We start from the raw sequence: 22,085 nt of genomic DNA, 5'->3' as shown, positions 1-22,085 counted from the left end.
AAAAAATATTAGATCATATTAAGTAAAACATCAAATTAAGGTATAATTGCACAATGTACTCAACAACTTCCAACTTGTTTGAAGTCAGAGCACCAAGAGCTTAACTTTTAAGGGCACGACTAAAAAGCTGCAAGACAAAATTCCACTTCCTCCATCCGTTTTTATAAGATTAATAGATTCAGGAGAGAGCATCAAGCAGTCTTTATCTAGCATGGCCACACGACGCAATTCAGTGGTAGTTTACTAGATGTTTTTGTTACATATACATAGTCCATCATACATCAACAAATACATCATTCTCTTGGATATGAAATGCACTGGAATACACATTAAGAGTGTTTGGGTCTTCTATACCGGTGAATCCAGAGAGCACCATCTCACCAACACCATCCACAAGACCTCCTAAATGGAAAGGTTAAAGATTAGATATTAGCAATGTTTAGCAGCATCACATTAAAAATGTAACCTTTTTTTACAAAAGATAAATTATATATTTTGCATCAGCTGCACAGATTTCCGAAAACTTTTAAGAACGTGATTGTAATTGCCTAGTTCATGCAAATAGCGTTTAGAGTAAATGAGTGTAATGTTCGAATTTGTTGAAACTAAGCATATTTCTTATTAGAAAATTGAGCACATATCACTTTTGCCCAAATTATTTGACAGTAAGGTAGCAAAATAGCTGTAGTAAACTGGCACTCTTCCTTTTGGGTCACCGTAAAACAGCTTTATTCAAAGCATGACTATAAATATTCATATCGTTTCATTGGTTCAGTATACATTCACTACTTTGTTTTTGATCTGCACACTAATGAAACAGGATATTGCCTGAAGTTTTAGGTTGCACGATTACTTTCTTTTTTGACATAAATAAATATAACTATAACAAACTTTTTATACGGACTTTTAATTCTCGCCTCCAGACGGAATGCCTTATGTGGAAACAATGTTGAACTTCACTGGTGTGGATTATAATGCCTCACTTTGGGATACGAGCAGTGATTTCTTCCAGTATCATGCCTACAAGTTTTGCAAAGATGTACGTATGAAATGTTGTAATCAATAAATATATACAACATATAACCGATATTTTAATTCTGAAACTGCAATTAACGTTAATACATTTTCGAAAATGCATATTGCAGTGAACTAGTGAACAATTAGTGAAACATCTCGTGTTGCAACGGATTTTGAAACCGTATCTCTTTCTGGTTCGGATGGCCATTGTCCCTGGAGCAAAGACGTTTGAAGCGTTTCATATACGTTTTGGTACTAAAATATACATTCAATCTACTGACGCCATTTCTAATTTACATCAAGTAAAATATATAAAATTGCGTCTTAGATTGTTATAAGAATGCAATCAGTCGAGCATAAATCAAGCATAATGTTTCATTGAATATTTAATCATTGATTATTTATGCTACTCTCAAAACAGCATACCTTTATATAAATCAAGGAAAGGATCTTTATAGATAAATTAAATGTAAGTCCATTGACAATATTAGCATCGGTCCCGCGTTTTTTCAATGCTACAATCCCCTCATCGCACAATTCTGTATTTCAGCTTATAAAACATTTTTCAGCTTTGTACGATTTTCTCACAAAAATATTTCAATTAGATGTTTGTATCTTTTCAATGCCAACAAAAACAAAACAAGGATAAATATGGAAAAAAGCAACAGTTTAAGTCGACCTGTTTGCGAAGACATGTCTTTGCTAGAGAAATTAGGATGTGGAATATATATCAGAGTGCTGTTAATATTTACAGGGATGTATATCGCGAACTATATCCGTACCGTGATATATCATGATATCTTGAAGTCAAAGTCCGCAGAACTTTGTCTTACTGTAACTTGAATAATCCCTTCTGTTTTTTTTTTTTTTGTTTTTGTCTTTGCTTTGCCAGCTCGATTTTTAACGGCATACTGTAGATCTCTTTGTGTCGACAACGACAATTTGTATAGCAGCCACTGTTCTGTGAAGTAATCTCAGCAAGATTTTCAATTACGGACAAAAGCTATACATTGTTTAATCAAGTTATTCTCGAAATAACATGCTGGAAATAGCATACTTCATAACGTTGTTATATACTTGCTGTCATACCGGTGCACAAAATTTAAGTTACGGTACATACCGCACTCAATAATTATAAACACTAACTCTCTTTTCAGCTGGAGAAAATGATTATGCAGAGCTCTTGGAAGAAACACTATTATGACTGCAATCTTGTCAATATGTAGTAAGTTACTGTAACTGCATTCTTATCTGAATACCTTAACGTCTGGTTTCTTTTGGAAAGGAGCAGACAGTTAGAATTTCGTCTAATTACCATCTGTATCAAGTAAAAAGACGTTTTTTCAAAGAAAGAATATGTTTGTGAGAGGCGGATAACGAGTTGAAGCAGACGTTTTGTCTTCTGTCGAGTCACCAAAATAACATTTAGCTCAGCTTACGAGCATTGTTGTCTCTATTTAAGTAAGTTTTCATTTTTGGTTTGATGTAAACGTCTTCAGACTTCACGAATGGGTTAATAGATGTTTTGTATCAGCCCAATTTCTTGTTTTTATTATTAAAACCAAACTAAATTGAACCCTGAAATATTTACTTGTATAGGAGTACAAACCTTGAGAGATATAATAGTTTTGTGCTATATTCTGCATATACGAGAAAGAAGTAAATCAACTTGACTCTGGTGTAATAAAGTGTACCTTACCAAGGTTTTATATTGCTTTCAGTCCACCACCAGATGGCCAATTTTACCCATATATGAGGACTGTTGTCCATATCAATTCCAACATCGATACTGCGACTGAGCTCGTCGATATAATTAAGGACAATGCTGACAAATACGTCTTTCCTGATGATCTCGAAACGTACAGAGTAGGTGATCTCTATGTGATACTTGAAGACGGTCAGTTTGATGTCTACTCATCACGATATGGAACAGAGACGGTTGAATTTCCATCGGCGACCTCCTTGTTCCCAAGTATATTTACGTCATACAGTTTTAGTACACCAACAATGACGTCAGGTGATACGGATATACCGCCTGTTTCAACTATAGTGATAGTGTACAGTAAGTATGGTAATGAATGATCAAATACAGTACGAATAACATGCTAAATACAGAGTCAAAATACAAAAATGCTCAACTCAAGTAGGTCTATTTAATTAACGAATATTTCAAACGTGTGTCAATGACGTCACACGTTAATAAACTACACATTTTCCCGACACTTTAAGGAACCATTTCCTTTTCATTAAAACACGCATATAGAAGTTTCATGACCATGATGACGGTGTTATAAGTGATAGGAAGATGGACTTTGAATGTATTGTATTTGTAGGCCTACATATATACCCGCTATTATTAAACCACAAGCATTGTTCTGTTTGCAGACGCTACGGCTGCGTTCATTGAGAGTCGACTCATTGACTTTACTTATACACCTGATTTGGTAGATACCACATCGGCAAGATTTATGTCTTTGGAAACACAGTTTTGTGATGATGTAGGTATACTTGCATTAAGCTGGAAATGCGACTTTATAAAAGATAACTTATGTTTGTTTTTGCGCTAAATGACAAATAAAACATGTGAACATTATTGAAAGAAAACAATACCTGATTTAATTCTTATTTTGTTGTTTTTCCTTGATAACTTCATTGCATCTTCATCTTGTTTCGCTAACATTAATCATTTATTTTTAATCCGCAAAGGAAATGCACAAGAAATCCCCGAGATTTACTCCAAAAATAACCCGAACCGTTTGACTTTTATACATACGTACTTTAATTTTATCTTATACTTTGCAACTTGAATTTAAGGAAATAATTATGTCTAATCAGAAAACCACCGTGAGCACTTATTTTGAATAGTCCAAAGTAATCAGTTCAATTTGCTGATCATACTTAATCTTTCAGATTGACAGCTTTTTTAAGTCAAGCTCGCTGAACAGATTTTATCAAAACTGCAAGATAACGTCATTTACGTAAGTAAACATTTTTACTCAGACTTTCTCAATATACTAAATACGATCGGTATATTATTCATCCGGTCACCTCAGTCGATAGAACAATGACTTCGATCCCCAGGCAAATCCGATGCAGTTTGTTCTTTATCCTGTGTAAATTGAGAATATTATCGTTTATGGACTTTGTAACGTTACGACACACATGAAAACCCAGTATGGAATTTGGACGTCAATGTGGACAAAATGTTTACGTTCAAGGTTCTACCGTAACTTAACTGCTTTTAAAATGAATATATACTAACAAAATTTACTTTGAATAAGTTAGCCGTGAAATAAACTCGTTTACTCATATAACTTAGTAAGGAGAGGTGATGTAACAGACGTTAAGAAATATCTGTGTGACCTGACATAGACAGGTACCAAGAAAATTTGCCGGTCGAGAAAGGTTGTTCGAAGAAGTAATAGAGAAGTTAAGATAAAGCAAGCTGAATATACTTTTATAATCCAATGGGCAAAATTGTTGTTTTTGTTTGTTCTTAGTATTTGATCTACCTAACAGTATATAAGTATATAAATAGATGAACCACGTTTATTACAACAATGTAAAAACAATTCTTGCAGATCGGAACCCAAACTTTCGTTTGTCCTTCACTTCACAGCGCCGAGTGGAGAGTATCTACAGTCGACTGTGCCTTCGGTGTTAATACAAAAGTCCCCAAAGGTTCGAATCGGGAAGTTCACCGTCCTTAGCATCGGAGGTCTCAATTTGTTGTATGACGCTATAGGTTTTACAGTTTCGGCAACAAACTTCACTTTTGGTGGCACACCTACACTTTCGCCCACTGGTACCATCACAGTAACCTCAACGGCAATCCCAAACGTATACTGTGAGTGCAATACATGGATTAAATTTGTGATTATAAATTACTTCTAACAAATCCACAGAATTGATACAAATTGCATTTCTTTAATATAGTCATTGTATAGTTATATAAAATTTGTTTGCCATGAGTTCTGCGTACATACACACGCTTTACACGAAACATGTATACAGTATTAAGTATTTTGAAATTATGTTGTATCCTTAACATTTGTTTGCTTCTTTCATATGACTTAAAAATTCATAAAAAGTTGAGACAGGGGAATAGTGAAAAGTAGAAGTGAGTTCTGTTATATATTGTATAGGTTTATGAAGTGTGAAAGAAAGAGAGAACTAAAATTCTAAATAGTACAAAAATATAATTCTCATTTATTTTCTTCCTATTCCTTAATGTCAGATTACATTCTATATCAAACACTCTGTACATAAAGATGTTCAGTTTTTACCATCTGTGAAGACGAGTGTAAAATATGTACACTTTTCCCCTCTTTCTAATGATTCAGCAAAGTGCTGAAGAATTTTGACCACGGTGAAGAACAATCTTTTACCTCTCCTCGTTGCTCATAAATAAAGTATATTATTTCTGCCTTTTTCAGCGGCGACACTGTTGAATATATTCTGTGCTGTTGCTAGTAACATAGCGCCATACCTAGAAAACAAGAACTCAAACCAGTTTCGTACTCAGGAGAGACTGTTTTGTGAAGCTGTAAGGAATTGATTTATTTTTCGTGGGTTTAAGGTCGCACCGACACATTTATAGGTCCTATGGCGACTTTCCAGCTTTTGGTGGAGGAAGGGCTCAGGTGCTCCTCCGTGCATTATTTCATCACGAGCGGGCACCTGGGTAGAACCACCAATCTTCTGTAAGCCAGCTGGATGGCTTCCGCACATGAAGAATTCAACTTCCCGAGTGCGGCTCGAACCCACATCGGTGAGGGGCAAGTGATTTGAAGTCATCGACCGAAACCACTTGTCCATGGAGGTCCCCTTAAAATATTTAATGGCTTAAACTTTTGACGAAGACTTTTAAAGATATTGCAATGCTCTCTATGTGTCTATTGTACTACTGTGAATACAAAGTGAATAGGCCGTCATTGTTGTCAAACATTGAAATTTTCGTGCACATAATGCATTTTTTTCTGGCCATGCGGCAAGCATGTATTAACGCAACAGTGGATATGCAAAAGTTTACATTGCGCTATATTTCTTTATTTCAGATAAAAACTATATTTGCGCTAGACCTTATGACACGTGATGCATACCTAGACTGCTACATAATGGAATTCAGGTAATTCAGGTCCTATTTTATGTAGTCCTAGAGTACAGTATAAGTAAAAGTTATACGAAACTGCTATATAACAGCTTTTAAAATGTTTATAAGGGGTCTCTTCTCACCCTAGTGATTATAATTATAGCTTTGAACCACTTTCCCCTCACATCTGTGGGTGGGAACTCCACTCCAGTTAGCTTGCTAAGGGTTAATGGCTCTTCCAAGTTGTCCACCTTTACCGGAACAGCAGTAAAATTGATAAAAAACACGAAACAAAGAAACAAAGTAATTAGTCATTAACGTTTTCATTCACCTCAATATATGGTGTTGATTTACATCGAGTGCAAACGTAATGTGTAATAACACTACATGATGTTTTATTCACAGTTCGGACACATCAACAGTACAGTTTCATGCAACATTTGCCAAAAACGCAACTGAAGAATTCGGTAACGCTGCCTTAGACATTGTCCATCTTTTAGCTAAACAAGTATCATTCAAGCAGAATGAACATTTGGATATTGGTGGCGTCATTTTGGAGAAAGATAGCTGTAGTATGAACGTTTATCCTGTAAACTACACGGATCCGCAGACGACATTGTTCACCACACTCACACCAACATCACAGATTGTCCTGCCTACACAAGGTACATTATTGTATGGTGTTTCCAAAACGAAAAAAAAATGACGAAAAACATATACTGAAATAACGTTGTCTCGTTCGTATGTACTTCATATATATCTGTTTAAAATTTTTGAAGCTTCCAAGCGATGACGAAAGGACAGAAGATGTCAAAACAAAGAATATCCATTCTCCAACATAATATTGAACATTGCCCAGTGAATGCATTTATTTCATTACACTATTCAAAGAACAATAACTCTATATTCATCGTCAGTGCTGATGTATAATGACACGTGATAATGATTTCAGGAGTATATTTCGCCTCAGATTCCCATGATGACTGGCTTTAAAACCCATTAGTATAATTGTCTTTTTTGTTGAAGATCACTACCTAAGAAATCCTTGTGTATAATTGTCTTTTTTTCAGGAGTAGAACACTGCTTAAGGAAACTATGTGTATAATTGACTTTTTTTCTGGAGCAGATCACTGCCTGAGGAATCTAGATCTATGTATATAATGTTCCCTTTTTCATGAGTATATCACTGTATAAGAATCCCATACGTATACATGTTGTATTTGTATATTTTCTGAAATAGAACACTGTCGAAAATCCATGTATGTATAATCGTTATTTTTTTCAGGACTCGGTCACTGCCTAAGAAATCCATGTGAATAATTGTTTGTTTTCAGGAGTAGATCACTGCTTAATATAATCTTGGTGTATAATTGTACTTTTTCAGGAGTAGATCACTGCTTAAGAAGTCCATGTGAAAACGGGGGCACATGTTCTGAGACAATAGGCAATTACATGTGCCTTTGTAAAGCTGGATTTACTGGGCGCCACTGTGAAAATGGTATGTATATTCCGTGTGCTTTTGTTCATTCTTGAACAAATCCTCCAGCTGAAAGAACGAGAACAAGTCCTGATTTGTTAAAGTTTTTTTTATAATGATGAAACAAATAAAAATGCTACATGCAAAACCTGTCGATTCTTAGTTTGGTTAGCATCGTGCTATACTTACACGTAACATTATAAAAAACGCTTTTTTTGGTAAAAGACGAGCTGGGTTAAGCTCAACTCTCGATTTTATTCATGGAATTCTAAAACGGCTCTTTTATGGTTGTCATCGTCATCGATACAAGTTGAAATTGATGGGCAAATTGATATATTTCCGATATACAAAGATATGGGTTTGCTTGGTGACTTTGAACTTGTAAAATGCAAGAAAAGAAGTAACTAAACAGCATTAAACCGTTGGTTCGTTCGTTGTTTTCTGTTATATATATTTTAAAAAGAAAGTAGTATTTTTAGAAGGGACACCTAGGGTCTTTTCCAGCATCAAAATAAATAAATAAATAAATAAATAAATATTGCTAACATGAGTTTGTATGAAAATATGACAGAATAAGGATACAATATAACAAATGTTTGTACGAGGCTGTTACATGTGTTTACATTACAAAATAATAAGAGAAAAAGAAGAAACAAATATTCTCCTAGCATTTTACAAAACAGTACATATGTACAGATACTGTTACATGTGTAGAAATACGTAGTTTTAATCAATACGGCAAACATTAATATGAAGTTGATTATCTTAAGATGTCTAATTCTGAAGGCAAATTTTCATGGCCCTTAATTTGATATACAATTAAAATATTATAAACCCATTAAAATTGAATCTGACGTATTTAATGAGACCATTAATCAATTTTTTAATTAACGGCCATTAACAGAGTAATAAAAAAATTAATGGCCCCATTAGTTCTTACTTATTAATGGGGAATTAAGGGGTAGTTTTTTTAATAGCACATTAATTTCATGCCAATAAAAAGTGTTCATGGAGTTTTAAGGAGCCTGTTAACTTATTTTAATGATTTATTTTAAGCAGCTTTTCATGGCCATCAAAGTCATTTTTAATGTATGGCATTAAAACTATGGTCATGAAAATCCCATTAAATAGTAAGAAGTAATGGGTGAATTTTAATGGTGACCTGTTAAAACTCTGTTAAAAACCTTTGAAAAAATTAAGGCCAATTTCATCAGCCGTTTAATGGCATGTGCATCCAGTAGTGTGTTCTGCATTGGTCCTGAATGAACCTACTTGCCAATGGAACGATTCGCAGAACCTCTTCTTATTGCTCCGTCACATTGGACATAACTTTTGATCAAAGATTTTGCACACTGATTTTAAACAAACACCCAATGCACTCGTAAGACAGTATTATTCAAGAAAAATCTAACCATTTTATTTAGGAAAAGGGGAAATACTTTCACTAGACAAAGATGGTCATACAATGAATAGAAGTTGTAGATAATTCAAATTGTCTTGGTACAGTGTTCAACTATACAGGGAGTTTTCGTTAAACCAAAACGATTTGATTTGTAAATCATTAAAAGTATAAAACGTTTTATTATATAACTGTAAAGATTTTGATCTTAAACCAAAGTTATTACATCAGTTGTCTTTTGTAGGCTCCTTTTTGTCATACCCTTCGGAATTATGGGGCCATAATAAGCTGAAAGGTATTCAGTGCTTACATGTTGAATTTTGTAAAAGAATCTTAAACTTTCGAAATAGCACTTGTAATGCACGTGTTTATGCTGTTTGAGCTAGGTAGGCATCCTCTATATATTGATAGATATGTGAGAATAATAACCTATTGGTGCAAATTAATGAATACAATATATAATACATTATATTAAGGAAAATCTAAGAAGGAAGTGTAACTGATTTTTGTATATGTAAAACAAAAAACCTTGGTATTAAATGTGAAAAAGATGTGTATTGTTTCAAATATATGAATGATACTAGTTTGATATATTATAAAATCATTCCAAAACTGCTTAAACAAAGACATATTGATAACAAAATGTAATAGTGGAAAGCATCTGTTGAAAGTGTGCAGTATTGTATCTGTATAAAAACTGAACTAGAATGTGTCTGTAGGACACAGGCTGTGCCCCCCACTGGTACATTTGTCACAAATAAGGGGAAATAATTCAAATGTTTGCAGTCTTAATGGGGTATAGCCTCAACAAACATTACATGAAAAGGATTCATTATTCTAGGCCATATACGTTTTGAGCTATGAGCATCACAAACAAACAATACACTATTTTGGCTATTTCAAGGGCCATAACTCTGTAATAAGCGCTAAGATTCTCAAGAAGATGCCAAGTGTGCAAAGTCACATCATGATAAAGACTCAAGCAATGTTTCATGAATTTATATCAAATACATAATTATGTAAAAATGTGCATGTGCATTTTTTAACTATTTCAGGGGCACTAACTTTTAAAATAAGGGATGGAGCCAGCCAAAAATAAGAGGTGTACAAGGTTATATCATGATAAAGACTCATGCAAGTTTTCATCCATTCATATCATACACATTTTGAGCTAGGTGTGTCACAAGGTGAAAAAGTGCATATTTTTTCTATTTCAGGAGCCAGTACTCTGAAAATAGGGGGCGGAGGCAGACAAAAATAGGAGGTGCGCAAGTTCATATCATGATTAAGACGCATACAAGGTTTAATCAATTTATATGTACTACTTTTTGAGGTAGGCGCGTCACAAAGTGAAAATGTGCATTTGTGACTTTTTCAGGGGCCATAACTCTGGAAATAGGGGGCGGAGCCAAACAAAAAGTAGGAGGTGTGCAAGTTGATACCATGATAAAGACTCATGCAACGTTTCATCAATTTATAAATATCAAATACATTTTGAGCTAGGAGCGTCACGAACTCCGGACGGACGGACGCATGCGCGGACGCACGCACGGACAAGACCAAATCTATATGCCCCCACCACTCATGGGTGAGAGGGGGGGGGCACAAAAACAACACTTGCATATGAATGTTATTTGATTTCTTAACATAAAGTTACAGATTTTTTGTTACACAAATATGAATATCTGCACAATCATTCAAACTGGCCGATATGGGAAAAACAGAATTTCACGCAATGAAACATTTCATTTTAATATGCCCATGTTACGTACATATTAGAAAAAAATGTTAAAAATTATTTCAATACACCATCAATGTAGACATTTGTTAAACGTATTACTACAAAACGAACGAGTACATCATGAAGTCTTATAAAGTATATCAATGAATCTGTTAAAGCAAGGAATGATATTGTTAATGCTAACAATTAATATTAACATTTTTGTCTTCTATTAGCAACTTTAACGACACATTTATGTTAAGCCTTAGATAGAATTTTTATACATGTAAATATTTATGAATATTTAAGAAATAATTTACAGCGAAAGAGTGCTTTAATACTATTTATGCACGATGGGCGGTTATACGTCGAGCGTAATAATTTATTGTACGACGTATTACCACACGAGTGTATAAATAGTGTTAAAACACGGTTTTGCTATAAATTATTTCAATTCTAATATGCTTTAAATCTAAAATAGTACATACAATAAAGTAGCGCTCTTTCTTGGTCACAACAATCAATAACTTGACGTCATTCTAGCGTAAGCGTGTTTTTTTAACAAAGACAAGTATATTAGAATATATTATAACTGTTCATCCTCCATCATTAAATAGTACTACTTCGTGAATTATCACCTTGATTTGCGATCATGTTAATAGGACATTATATCGTAATTATATGTTGTTTGTAATGCTTGCCGATATACCATATATGTACAAGTGTTTAATAAAATTATATTTCTGTTCCGTTTTGTTCTGTTATTACATATTACAAAGATTTACAATTAACATGATACAACTCTGCATATCAATGCAATCGCCGTGACCTTTATGGAAGCTCAATATGACATATTTGTTTAGCTGTAAATAAGTGTAATTAACAGTATATTATCATTTCAAGAGGCGATTTTCCCAATCATAACTGTTATAAAACGTTCAAATTGTCACAAACTGACATACGGGCCTCAATGTACCTGTAGTTTAAATGCAGGTATTGCATCATCTTTTTGTAAATTTTTTAGTTATTGAGGTAAATGTCAGATTTTACGCATAAAATACCTCTCACGTTTTTCTGTATTCCATAACTTAAATTTCCATGTAAATTTCATTTAATTCGGCTCAGTAATAAGGAAGTTGATATTTTCTAAACTTCAGTAATTTGTGTTTTTAGCCCCCAAACCACTATAACGGGCCTTAAATAGTCCTATTCAAATCCGCGCCAAAGTAGTCGATTTCACGGCTACGTCGTGATTCCCGTGAAAATCGAAATAGCATGAGTTCACGAATATGCCGTGAGTCCCGTGAAATCCAATATCTTTAGTGTACAACATTTTTGACAGTCTTGAAACGAAATTATGTCACTTTGATTTTTCTTGGTAAAAATTTTGCTCGATCGAGGTAACAAATTTATTTGTTAGGTTCTTGTATAATTTTTGAATTACGATTTTTATTTAGTAATTTTTTGTTTATTCTACAGAATTTTGTAAACGTTTACCTTTCGGCAAGAGATTAGTTAATTTCGGTATGTCAGGCTAATTTATTAAATTTTTCAATTTTTTGTAAATTGTTTATTTCGAGGGAGGAATCTGAAATATTTCGTTAGTATAATTTGTACAATTTATATTGAAAATTGGTTAACATGATTATTAGAAAATTGTCTTTGTCTGAAATCGTATATGCCAATCTTTCCTTTGTAAATTATATAACGCCGGTACTGCATTGCATTGAAATGTATACATGTATGTGTTGACAAGTCTACTTCCATGTATTTAATATGTAATTGTAAGTTGAAATTATTGAGTGCCAGTCTAATGCATGTCTATACAATGTCCGTTTTGTTGTATGGTAGTTGATATTACATTCAAACCAGCTATTGTATAACGTTTAATTTGCATTGTATTGTGTTAATTCGTGGTTGAAAATAATAGCTGCAGTTTATCATTCCCTTATCTATAATTTTTTATCATAATCTTTTCATATCTTTTCCATACTTTAACTAATTAATTTGAGAAATGAAGTAATAAATGACGTATTGTCACGTGACGTATGAACTGCAAGGAAACGAGGCGACTTCATTTGGCATTACGGTGTATGAAGAAATATGATACTCATGTATTTCACTGTTACATACAAAGCCGTTTGTCTCATTGAAAGTAATATCATCGTTACATCAAACGTCAAACGGGCAATGACTATTTTTATTCGGTATATATGTAATAGTAATGGTTGGGAATTTAGATATCGCTCGCTATCTTCGTCAATGTTTGACGGCTGCTTAAATGCAAATATACACGTTCTACTCTCTGGTAGTACCATGTATGAGAACTTTAGGCAGAAGTTATCAAGGAAAAATGAATTCAAAAAGATGTATAATTTGTTTAATAAAAGTTTCCATTGTTGTATTGTTTGCTTATGATAGGACAGGATGCCTGACTTTGTTCTATATTTAGCTTTAGACTAAGCTGTTATTCTATTTGCATTTCCATGGATTACATACTTTTTTTTTAATATCAATGCGGGCCTGTAAAATAAGTCATCACATTTGATTTTAGGGATATATGTACATTGGCATGTATTTCAATGTTGTTTCTACTTTACATATATTAGGTTCTGCCTCTAAATACATGCATGTGAACAAACACTTTGGTGCATAGTAGATATCATAAATGATCTGAAACATACAATACAAAACAGTAAAAATTAAAATCAGTCATGCACTACTGCAGCCGGCAGCAGTTTATTAGACATTTATGGATTAGGTCTACGTGGACTGTGAACACATAAGACGATCGATTTTTCAAGGGGACCGTCTCAACATGATAATTTTAATTTATGTTTGGTAGGAAAAATTCCTATAATGATGGTAAGGTCTGGCTTAATATGTCACTGCACAGGATAATATTTGGATTTGTCTGTCCGTCTGTCTGTTCGCCAGAGAAATGTTTTGTTATACATATCGCAAAAAGTATTTGATCTAGCGTCATAACACTTTCCTGAAATGTTCTTCAATATTATAAGTTGCGCATCTGCGACAAAGTTGAAAAGATGAGCTTGTCTGATCGCAATGTATCTGTATTCCATCGTCGTCGTCGTCCAACATGAAAAAATCTAAACTGGGTCAGTTGGGATCAAAATGTAGGTCAGCAGGTAAAACATTGTGAAAACTGTAGAAAACGTAATATCTTGCGTCTCCATTCCTTTGTTGTTATTATACGCCCGAAGGGACGTATTTTGGGATACCACAGGTGTTCATCTGGCTGTCTGTCTGTCTGTCTGTTTGTCTGTCTGTCCGTCTGTCCGTTAACAATTTCGTGTCGACTCCGCTCCTTGAAGGATTTTAAACAAACTTGAAACAAATGTTATCCACATCAAGAGGACGTGCAGAGTGCCTGTATCAGGTGGCTTGCTTTAAGGTCAAGGTCACACTTAGGGGTCAATGTCATATGACTTTGTTTCGTGTCCGCTCTGTAACTCTTGATCTGTATGAGGGATTTTAAAGAAACATTGCACAAATGTCCAACCACATCGAGTCGACGTGCAGAGCGCATGTTTTGGATGCTAGATACAAGGACAAGGTCACATTAAGGGGTCAAAGGTCATATAACTTTGTTTCGAGTGCGATGTGTAACTTTTTGAACTGCTTGAAGGATTTTAAAAAAACTTGGCACAAATGTTTACCACATTGAGACGACGTGCAGAGCGCATGGCTCGCTTCAAGGTCAAGGTCACATTTAGGGTCAAAGGTCACATGACTTTGTTTTGTGTTTATGTTGCTTGCATTGCGGTGCTCTTGGTTTATTTGGCATATCCATTTTTTGTTCACTTACAATATTTTTTTTATTGAATTACTTCCCTTTTATGTTACTATAAATAGGTTATTTTGTAACATTTTTATTACTGGCCGTTGGGAAAAAAAAACGATACCACTTTTCCGTGGTACAACATGGATGGAACCTGTAAAGTTAAGGTGTATTTTGACATATCTGTACCTGGTAATGATTCTAGTGGACTTAAGAGTTTTTCGGGGAATTTCTTCCCTTTGTTGTCCTTTTCGTTTGGGTTTCAACAGTAAAGTTCTTTAAATTTTGCTCCCATCCCCTGATATAATCCTTCGGGCGTATATTGCCCCGCTTGGCGGAGCACTTGTTATTTCTGTTTAGCGTTAAAGACTTGCATTTGTATAACTTTAGTTTTTTTAATTTGTCAGTAGTGGATGGACGAAGAGATGGACAGCTTTTTTACTAGATAAATGAACGGAAGACAGGGAAAATAATCAAAATAAAAAAATCTTCCCATTTATACTGTATTATGGCATAAACATGAATGAAATGAAATTCATTTCTTGTTGACAGTTATTAGTTTATACAATCAATCCGACATGTTTTCTTCTACACACAAGGAATGCACAGACATGTACGGTTCTTGAAAGTCGTTGTCGTGAGTGCCTCCACGCTCTTGTAACACTTCAATTCTGCGATTGAATATTCTACAGTTATTCTGTAATGACATATATATTAGTTCAATTTAGTACATTTAATTAAAAAGGGGCATAATTCTGTCAAAATCCAAACAGAGTTATGGGGATTGCTTTTCTTGGTGTAGATTTTGATAGTAAATAACTATTTTAAGTTTCAAGTCAATAGCTTTGATAGTAACAGAGATATTTGACTTTATCAAAAACTTAAACCAAAAATTCTAAGTTAAAAAGGGGCATAATTCTATCAAAATTCAATCAGAGTTATGCGGATAGTTTCTCCTGGTGAAGCCTTTGATGGTAAATGACTATTTTAAGTTTCAAGTCAATAGCTTCGATAGTAACAGAGATATTTGCCTTTATCAAAAACTTTAACCAAAAATTCTAAGTTAAAAAGGGACATAATTCTAACAAAATTCAAATCAGAGTTATGGGGATTGTTTCTACGCGTGTAGACTTAAATAGTAAATTAGTATTTTAAGATTCAAGTCAATAACTTTGATAATAACAAAGATATTTGACTTGATCAAAACAATTAACAGAAAATTCCTAATTAAAAAGTGGCATAATACTGTAAAAATTCAAATCAGAGTTATGGGGATTGATTTTCCATGTGTAGACTTCGATAGTAAATAAGTATTTTAAGTTTCAAGTCAATAGCTTTGATAGTAACAGAGATATTTGACTTTATCAAAAATTTTAACCAAAAATTCTAAGTTAAAAAGGGACATAATTCTATCAAAATTCAAATCAGGGTAACGCAGAATGTTTTTCCTGGTGTAGACTTCGATAGTAAATAATTATTTTAAGTTTCAAGTCAGTAGCTTTGATAGTAACAGAGATATTTGACTTTATAATAAAATTTAACAGAAAATTCTTAATTAAAACGGGGCATAATTTTGTAAATATTCAAATCAGAGTTATGGGGTTTGTTCTTCCTTGTGTAGACTTCGATAGTAAATAACTATTTTAAGTTTCTAAGTCAATAGCTTTGATAGTAACAGAGATATTTGACTTTATCACAAACTTTAACCAAAAATGCTAAATTAAAAAGGGGCCTAATTCTATCAAAATTAAATCAGAGTTATGCGGATGGTTTCTCCTGGTGAAGCCTTTGATAGTAAATAACTATTTTAAGTGTCAAGTCAATAGCTTCGATAGTAACAGAGATATTTGCCTTTATCAAAAACTTTAACCAAAAATTCTAAATTAAAAAGGGGCATAATTCTGTAAAAATTCTGTCAGAGTTATGGCGATTGTTCTTCCTTGTGTAGACTTTGATAGTAAATAAGTATTTTAAGTTTCAAGTCAATAGCTTTGACAGTAACAGAGATATTTGACTTTATCAAAAATTTTAACCCAACGGAGACGCCGACGCCGGAGCGAGTGCAATAGCTCTACTTTTTTTTCGAAAAGTCGAGCTAAAAACAGGCACATCTAAATTTATATCACCTACCGCATAGTGATGATATAATAACTCAAACCCTATTGCCGTTATAAACTCTTTTTCATATCGCGCATAATATAATTAAACTATGTTGAGACGGTCCCCTTGAAAAATCTATCGCCTTAGGTGTCCACAGTCCACGTAGACTTAATCCGTAAATGTCTATTAGTAAGGTGTAATTGTCTAGTTTAGATATAACACAAGAGCTGCTTGGAAAAGAACTTTTAACCTAAATTAAAAATAGACTGGAAAATGCAGAATTGGTTTCTTTGGCGCCCAACGTTAGTAATTTTTAAAATTTTATCGCGCATCTTTATACCAGTTAAGTGAATTCCATCTAATACTAGAGCTTGGTACATGTAACAATTAATAAAAAATCAACGAAACTACTTGAAAAAAATATCATTCGGTAATGTGGAAAAGGAACAACATGAATCGAAGAGATTTCTTCACTTAGTACGAATTTTGAGTTGTAAATCTAATTGTGGTACATAGAGAAAGTGAATACTGATCAACAAAATTTATTTAGATGCAGTTGTGAGATATTTCTTATATGTTCTACAAAATACTGGTCATACCTCCATATTTTAAGACTGGTGTTATCCTTGAGTATCGTTTATTCTAAATTTCCTCATGTATTTATCATTGAATGTATCCACTAGAAAATATTTCCATTTCATTTCTCGTTTCCTTGCAGGTTGTATCGGAATAACGACTGAAAATGGATAGTAGATATTTTTATAGAAGTCCGATGCAATCACTGGGAACAAGCTTTCTGGAACCAGGGATTAGCCAATACAGTGTAACGACAGGCGTAGAAGAAATAATATATTGAGTGGTAGTATGCTGCATTATCGAAATTGTCGCGCGTTCGTACAGATAAACCAAGTTAAGTAAATACCTGTCGGTGTATTACTGAGATAGTTCTGATTAATTGTATATTTTAGTACGTTTTTGTGTAAAATTAAAACATTATTTTAAGAGGTTCGATTATTAATAAAATAAAAACTTTATATCAACAAAATATTGAATTAATTAGTGTAGATAATACCTTAACTGACTCTTTTAGTAATAAGATTAGAAAAAAATCTTCAATACAATATGAACTATATAACATGCCGTTATGGCGAACATGTCGCGGGTAGTGAGAGTAGAAGCTTTTGAAAAGACGTGAAATGAAATGAACTCGCGAACGCACGACATATGCTACGCAAAAACGCGTACTATTTCTGTTAGTGTGCATTTATTTTTGTATAATGTACACGCACTTAAAAAAACTACAGATATTGTGTAAATTTAGAATTAAAAAAAAATGAAATTCAATCTTTAAGGTTTAAGGAACGCGAACTTGTGATGAGAGCAGAGAGTTCTCTGAAGGGAACGCATTACTTTATACATAAACGTATCATTCCCTAAATAGGTAAAAAAATGACTTGTTCTAAAGATGAAAGAGGCGTGGTTTATGTGGGTCGAGGGTTTAGATCTCTTATGACACATATGTTCTTTTACGTGAAGCTATGCAAGGGTGAGGGGAACTAGCGTTACGCGGAGAGTGATCTGAGTGTGCTGTCGTAGAATTTGAACGGACTGACTAATGATCAGAAGAGTAACGAAGACTTTCTTAATGTTACAAATGAATATGGCATAGTATTTGTATATAAAACCTGGGTAAATAAAAATAGTAACATTGATATAAATGGTTATGAATCTTGTGCTTTTTATAGAAAGCTTCAGCATCGTAATGCAAGAAGTTCCAGTGGTTGCATTGCTGTTTATCATAAAGAATTGTGATAAAACTTATGCGCACTCATTGTGATACTGTATTTTGAGTTAAACTAGATAAACATTCTTTAATTTTGAATCAGATGTTGATATTGGTGACGTATATTCATGATCCGATTTTTCCCCTGTGTACACAGTTTGTAACGTAGATTTGTTTTTGTTTTTATTCAAAATAATATTTTTGGCTTTGATAATGATGGCGATATTTACTTAGTAGGGGATTGGAATAGTCGTGTTGGTGCGAGAAATGATTACTTTGTAAACATGTAATGCATTTGGTGTCAATTTCTGGATTTTAGTAACAGCACAGGGGTTCGCATAGTTTACTGTAGATTATATCATGTTCACATGATTGGTAATTATACGTTTCTCTCAAGGCTAGGGTCGTCGGTTAATGACTATTTGTTAACAAAATCTTGTAATTTATCAAAGCTAGGTGATTTCATGGGTCATGATAATTAATGGAGTGACGACCGGCCTATTTCTTTTATTTTTTTGTATTGCAACACTGTTATTGAAAATTATGCTGATGAAAATGACATGTTAATTATAAATGGTACCCAGAGCTAATTAACCATGATTTCAGATCTACACTTATAACAAAATTACCTGAATAAAATGAGAAATGTTGATTTAAATAGTAGCACGTCAACTGATAATGTTGACTTGCTTTGTTTCGTAAATATATCACTAATATTTTCTACTTCTCATATTTTTGATTGTATTAAAGATGCCTATGAAGTTTTAGATCAGCCAATATCTGAAACTGTAGACGCTGTAAAATCGCTGAAAAGAGGCAAGTCATTTGGAAACGAATTTTTGTTAACTGAATATTTTATCGCGTCAGAAGACATTTTGTCGTCCCGTTTATATGACGTATTTAATAAAATACTTGATAGCGGATACAAAAAAGGGAAACAAAAATAATGTCAAAAATTGTGTATTATGTGATGCTCAATTTGGATTTAGGAAAGGCAAATGTACTACTGATGCTTTATTTATTCTATCGTCTGTTGTGCAGAATTACATTAATGATAATAAGCGTCTATATTGTGTATTTGTTGACTTTAAAAGGCATTTGATTGTGTTTATAGAAATGCCCTCTTGCTGAAATCATATAAAACTAGTATTAGAGGTAAACTATTACGTATTGTTAGGGATACGTATCATAAAATCAATTCTTGCATTAAATTGTGTAATAATCATTCGAATTTCTTTGAATATACAGTAGACTTAAGTCAAGGGGAGGTAATTTCGTCGATCTTATTTTCTCTATTTATAGATATTCCTGAGCTGTTTTTGGGGCGGTGCGTAAGCTCCGCCTCCAATGGAATTAAGACGGGAAAATGAAAGCCCGTCACTTCTAAGTGCAAAACGGTAAAGCGCATCTACATCCTCTCATAAATAACAAAACGCATGAATATGACCTATATTACGGCTATTTTTACACTCTGACGTCATAAGGGAAAATTACTGAACTTATTACTGAAACCCAACTTGTTTCTAATCAGAATTGTTAATATATGTATACATATTTATCCTACTTTCATGCAAATTAGCGGCAAAAATCAAGAGGTCAAATAATTTTGCTTTATTAGGTCAGTGACTTGTAAAGCTTGGCGGACTACCTTTTTAAGTTTTTCTTAAATCGACGCCATCTTGTTATAACAAGACACTAATTGTGGTTTAGAATTAAATGCTTTTTGCAGATGATATGGTTATACTAGGAAATTCACCTGATATAATAAACAAAAGTTTAGATTTATTATATAGCTATTACAACAAATGGAGTCTTGAAGTTAATAAAACAAATGTGGTTGTTTTTTAGAAAAAGGGGTGACTTTTTGCGCTCTACAGAAGTTCTGTATAACCGTAAGAAAATAGAAGTTGTTAACGATTTTAACTATTTAGGAACAGTTTTTAATTACACTAGTAATTTTGCATTAAACCAAGAACAGCTAGTTGGTAAAGCTTTGAAAGCTTTAAATGTGTTATTGATCATTGTAACATATATTAATTGAAACCAAAATTACTTTTGTCAACTGTTCGATTCCTTTGTTGGGTCAATTTTAAGTTATGCAGCCGCGAATGAGGGTACAATAAATCTAAAGAAACTTAAAGGGTGCACTTAAAATTTTGTAAAAAGATATTGAATGTAAATATAAATAATAAAATCTATTAGAAGATCCTTTGGAAGCAAAGAATGCAACCAAGCAAAATAATAGCAGACTCGGTTTGATTGAGTCTGTTCATGAGAAGTAATGGAAAGTGCAACACCCCTCACGCCCCCTAGCTTAAGCGGAACTTTATTACCAAGAATAAACTTCAAATGCAGCCGTCGACGGCGTTATCCATTGTATATAGCAAGATATGTTAAGATAATTGTCTACTAGAAACAGATAACATAAATTAAAAAAGAAGTGTAAAGCATGTGCCTAATTGATTGTAATAATGATAAAAATAACTGGTTAACCAAGATTAAGAATTTATTTCAGTCCGAATTTAAGTATGTTTAGATTTAAGTATGTTTAGATGGTAGATATGGTATAAATAGAAACGTTTGAAATGAACGTAATTGTACTTACTATAATACACATAAGTTGGAAGACGAATACCATTTTATCTCATATGTCCTTGTTATAATAGTATTAGAAAAAGTACATTAAACAATTAAACTATGTTAGACAAAGCGTGAATTAACTTATAGATCTGCTGAATATTATGAGTAAGAATACACTAAAAAACTTGTTATATAAAATTTGCATTATCTCAAAGAACTGCAATTACTTTTATTTAGTTATAACTAATTACAGTTCATCTTATAAATAGTATCGGTAAGAATATTTCAATATTGCCATTGTGACTTTGTATAAATTTGTATTAATTATGTATTTGGGATGATGTAGTTATTGTACAAATGTAAAATAAACTTATGTTCTGCTCTGTTCTGTTCTAAATGGCCGCCAATTTTAATTTGCCACAGACAATAACTGGCAAAAACGTCAAGTACTTCTACAAAGGCTTTGAACTTTAAAATAGTACTGAATGATAGCCCATATCTACCATATACCTGCCAACAACTTTCATCATTCTAGTCTTATTATTTTAATAAATATTGCTATTATAATATTCTGTTTCCCATGGGAAATGGCCGATTTCCTATGGGAAACGGTCATTTCCCATGGGACGGCGTTTTCCCATGGGAAACATTTGGGAAATCTTTCCCATCGGAATTTCCCATGGGGAAAACCTTATTTTTTTATTTTCATATAAACTATTAGAAAAACATCATAGCTGTTTTATAAAAATACTTTTATGGCACTGGCTAGTTTATTTGTAAAAAAAAGATAATTTAGTTTTCCCAGGGAAAGAATTCCTTTGGGAATCCCATAGGAAATTGTTCCCTTGGGAAAAGTTTCCTGGGAATACTTTCCTGTAGGAAACTGTTCCCTAGGGAAACATTTCCCAGGGAATGCGTTCCTATAGGAAATATTTCCTGTAGGATTTTTTCCCTAGGGAAGAGTTATGCAAAAAATGTAGCCCGCCTGCTTAGTTCAAAAAGGGACAGCGCAATCTACAAATCGCGTGCTCGTGAATCGGGCCTCGGTCGAGGCGTCATCCGCACTATCTTCTCCATTACGATTTGATTTTAAAACATTTGGGGCTAAAAGCAAA

At 33.4% G+C, this 22,085-nt stretch overlaps 1 protein-coding gene across 1 annotated transcript; it reads left to right on the top strand.

Moving 5' to 3' along the window:
* The first annotated feature begins 341 nt into the window (after nucleotides 1-341).
* Nucleotides 342-7,642, top strand: LOC128558310 (uncharacterized). Its single transcript, XM_053547234.1, has 11 exons — nucleotides 342-414; nucleotides 924-1,039; nucleotides 2,175-2,242; nucleotides 2,739-3,079; nucleotides 3,403-3,515; nucleotides 3,928-3,995; nucleotides 4,599-4,864; nucleotides 5,454-5,563; nucleotides 6,075-6,145; nucleotides 6,515-6,774; nucleotides 7,494-7,642. Exons 2-11 carry the CDS (start codon nucleotides 929-931, stop codon nucleotides 7,640-7,642), a joined length of 1,557 nt encoding a protein of 518 aa, XP_053403209.1. The 5' UTR covers nucleotides 342-414; nucleotides 924-928.
* The last annotated feature ends 14,443 nt before the right edge of the window (nucleotides 7,643-22,085 follow it).

This window comes from Mercenaria mercenaria, chromosome 7, assembly GCF_021730395.1.
Source record: "Mercenaria mercenaria strain notata chromosome 7, MADL_Memer_1, whole genome shotgun sequence".
In the NCBI taxonomy this organism is placed as follows: domain Eukaryota; kingdom Metazoa; phylum Mollusca; class Bivalvia; order Venerida; family Veneridae; genus Mercenaria; species Mercenaria mercenaria.
The sequence above is the reverse complement of the archived record's forward strand: the minus strand, read 5'-3'. Positions and strand labels throughout refer to the sequence as shown.

Coding starts and splice junctions, on each gene's coding strand:
- LOC128558310 (XM_053547234.1), top strand. CDS start 929: ATGCCTTATGTGGAAACAATGTTGAACTTCACTGGTGTGGATTATAAT. Junction 3,080..3,402: donor AACTATAGTGATAGTGTACA/GTAAGTATGGTA, acceptor TTCTGTTTGCAG/ACGCTACGGCTGCGTTCATT. Junction 6,146..6,514: donor TGCTACATAATGGAATTCAG/GTAATTCAGGTC, acceptor TTTTATTCACAG/TTCGGACACATCAACAGTAC.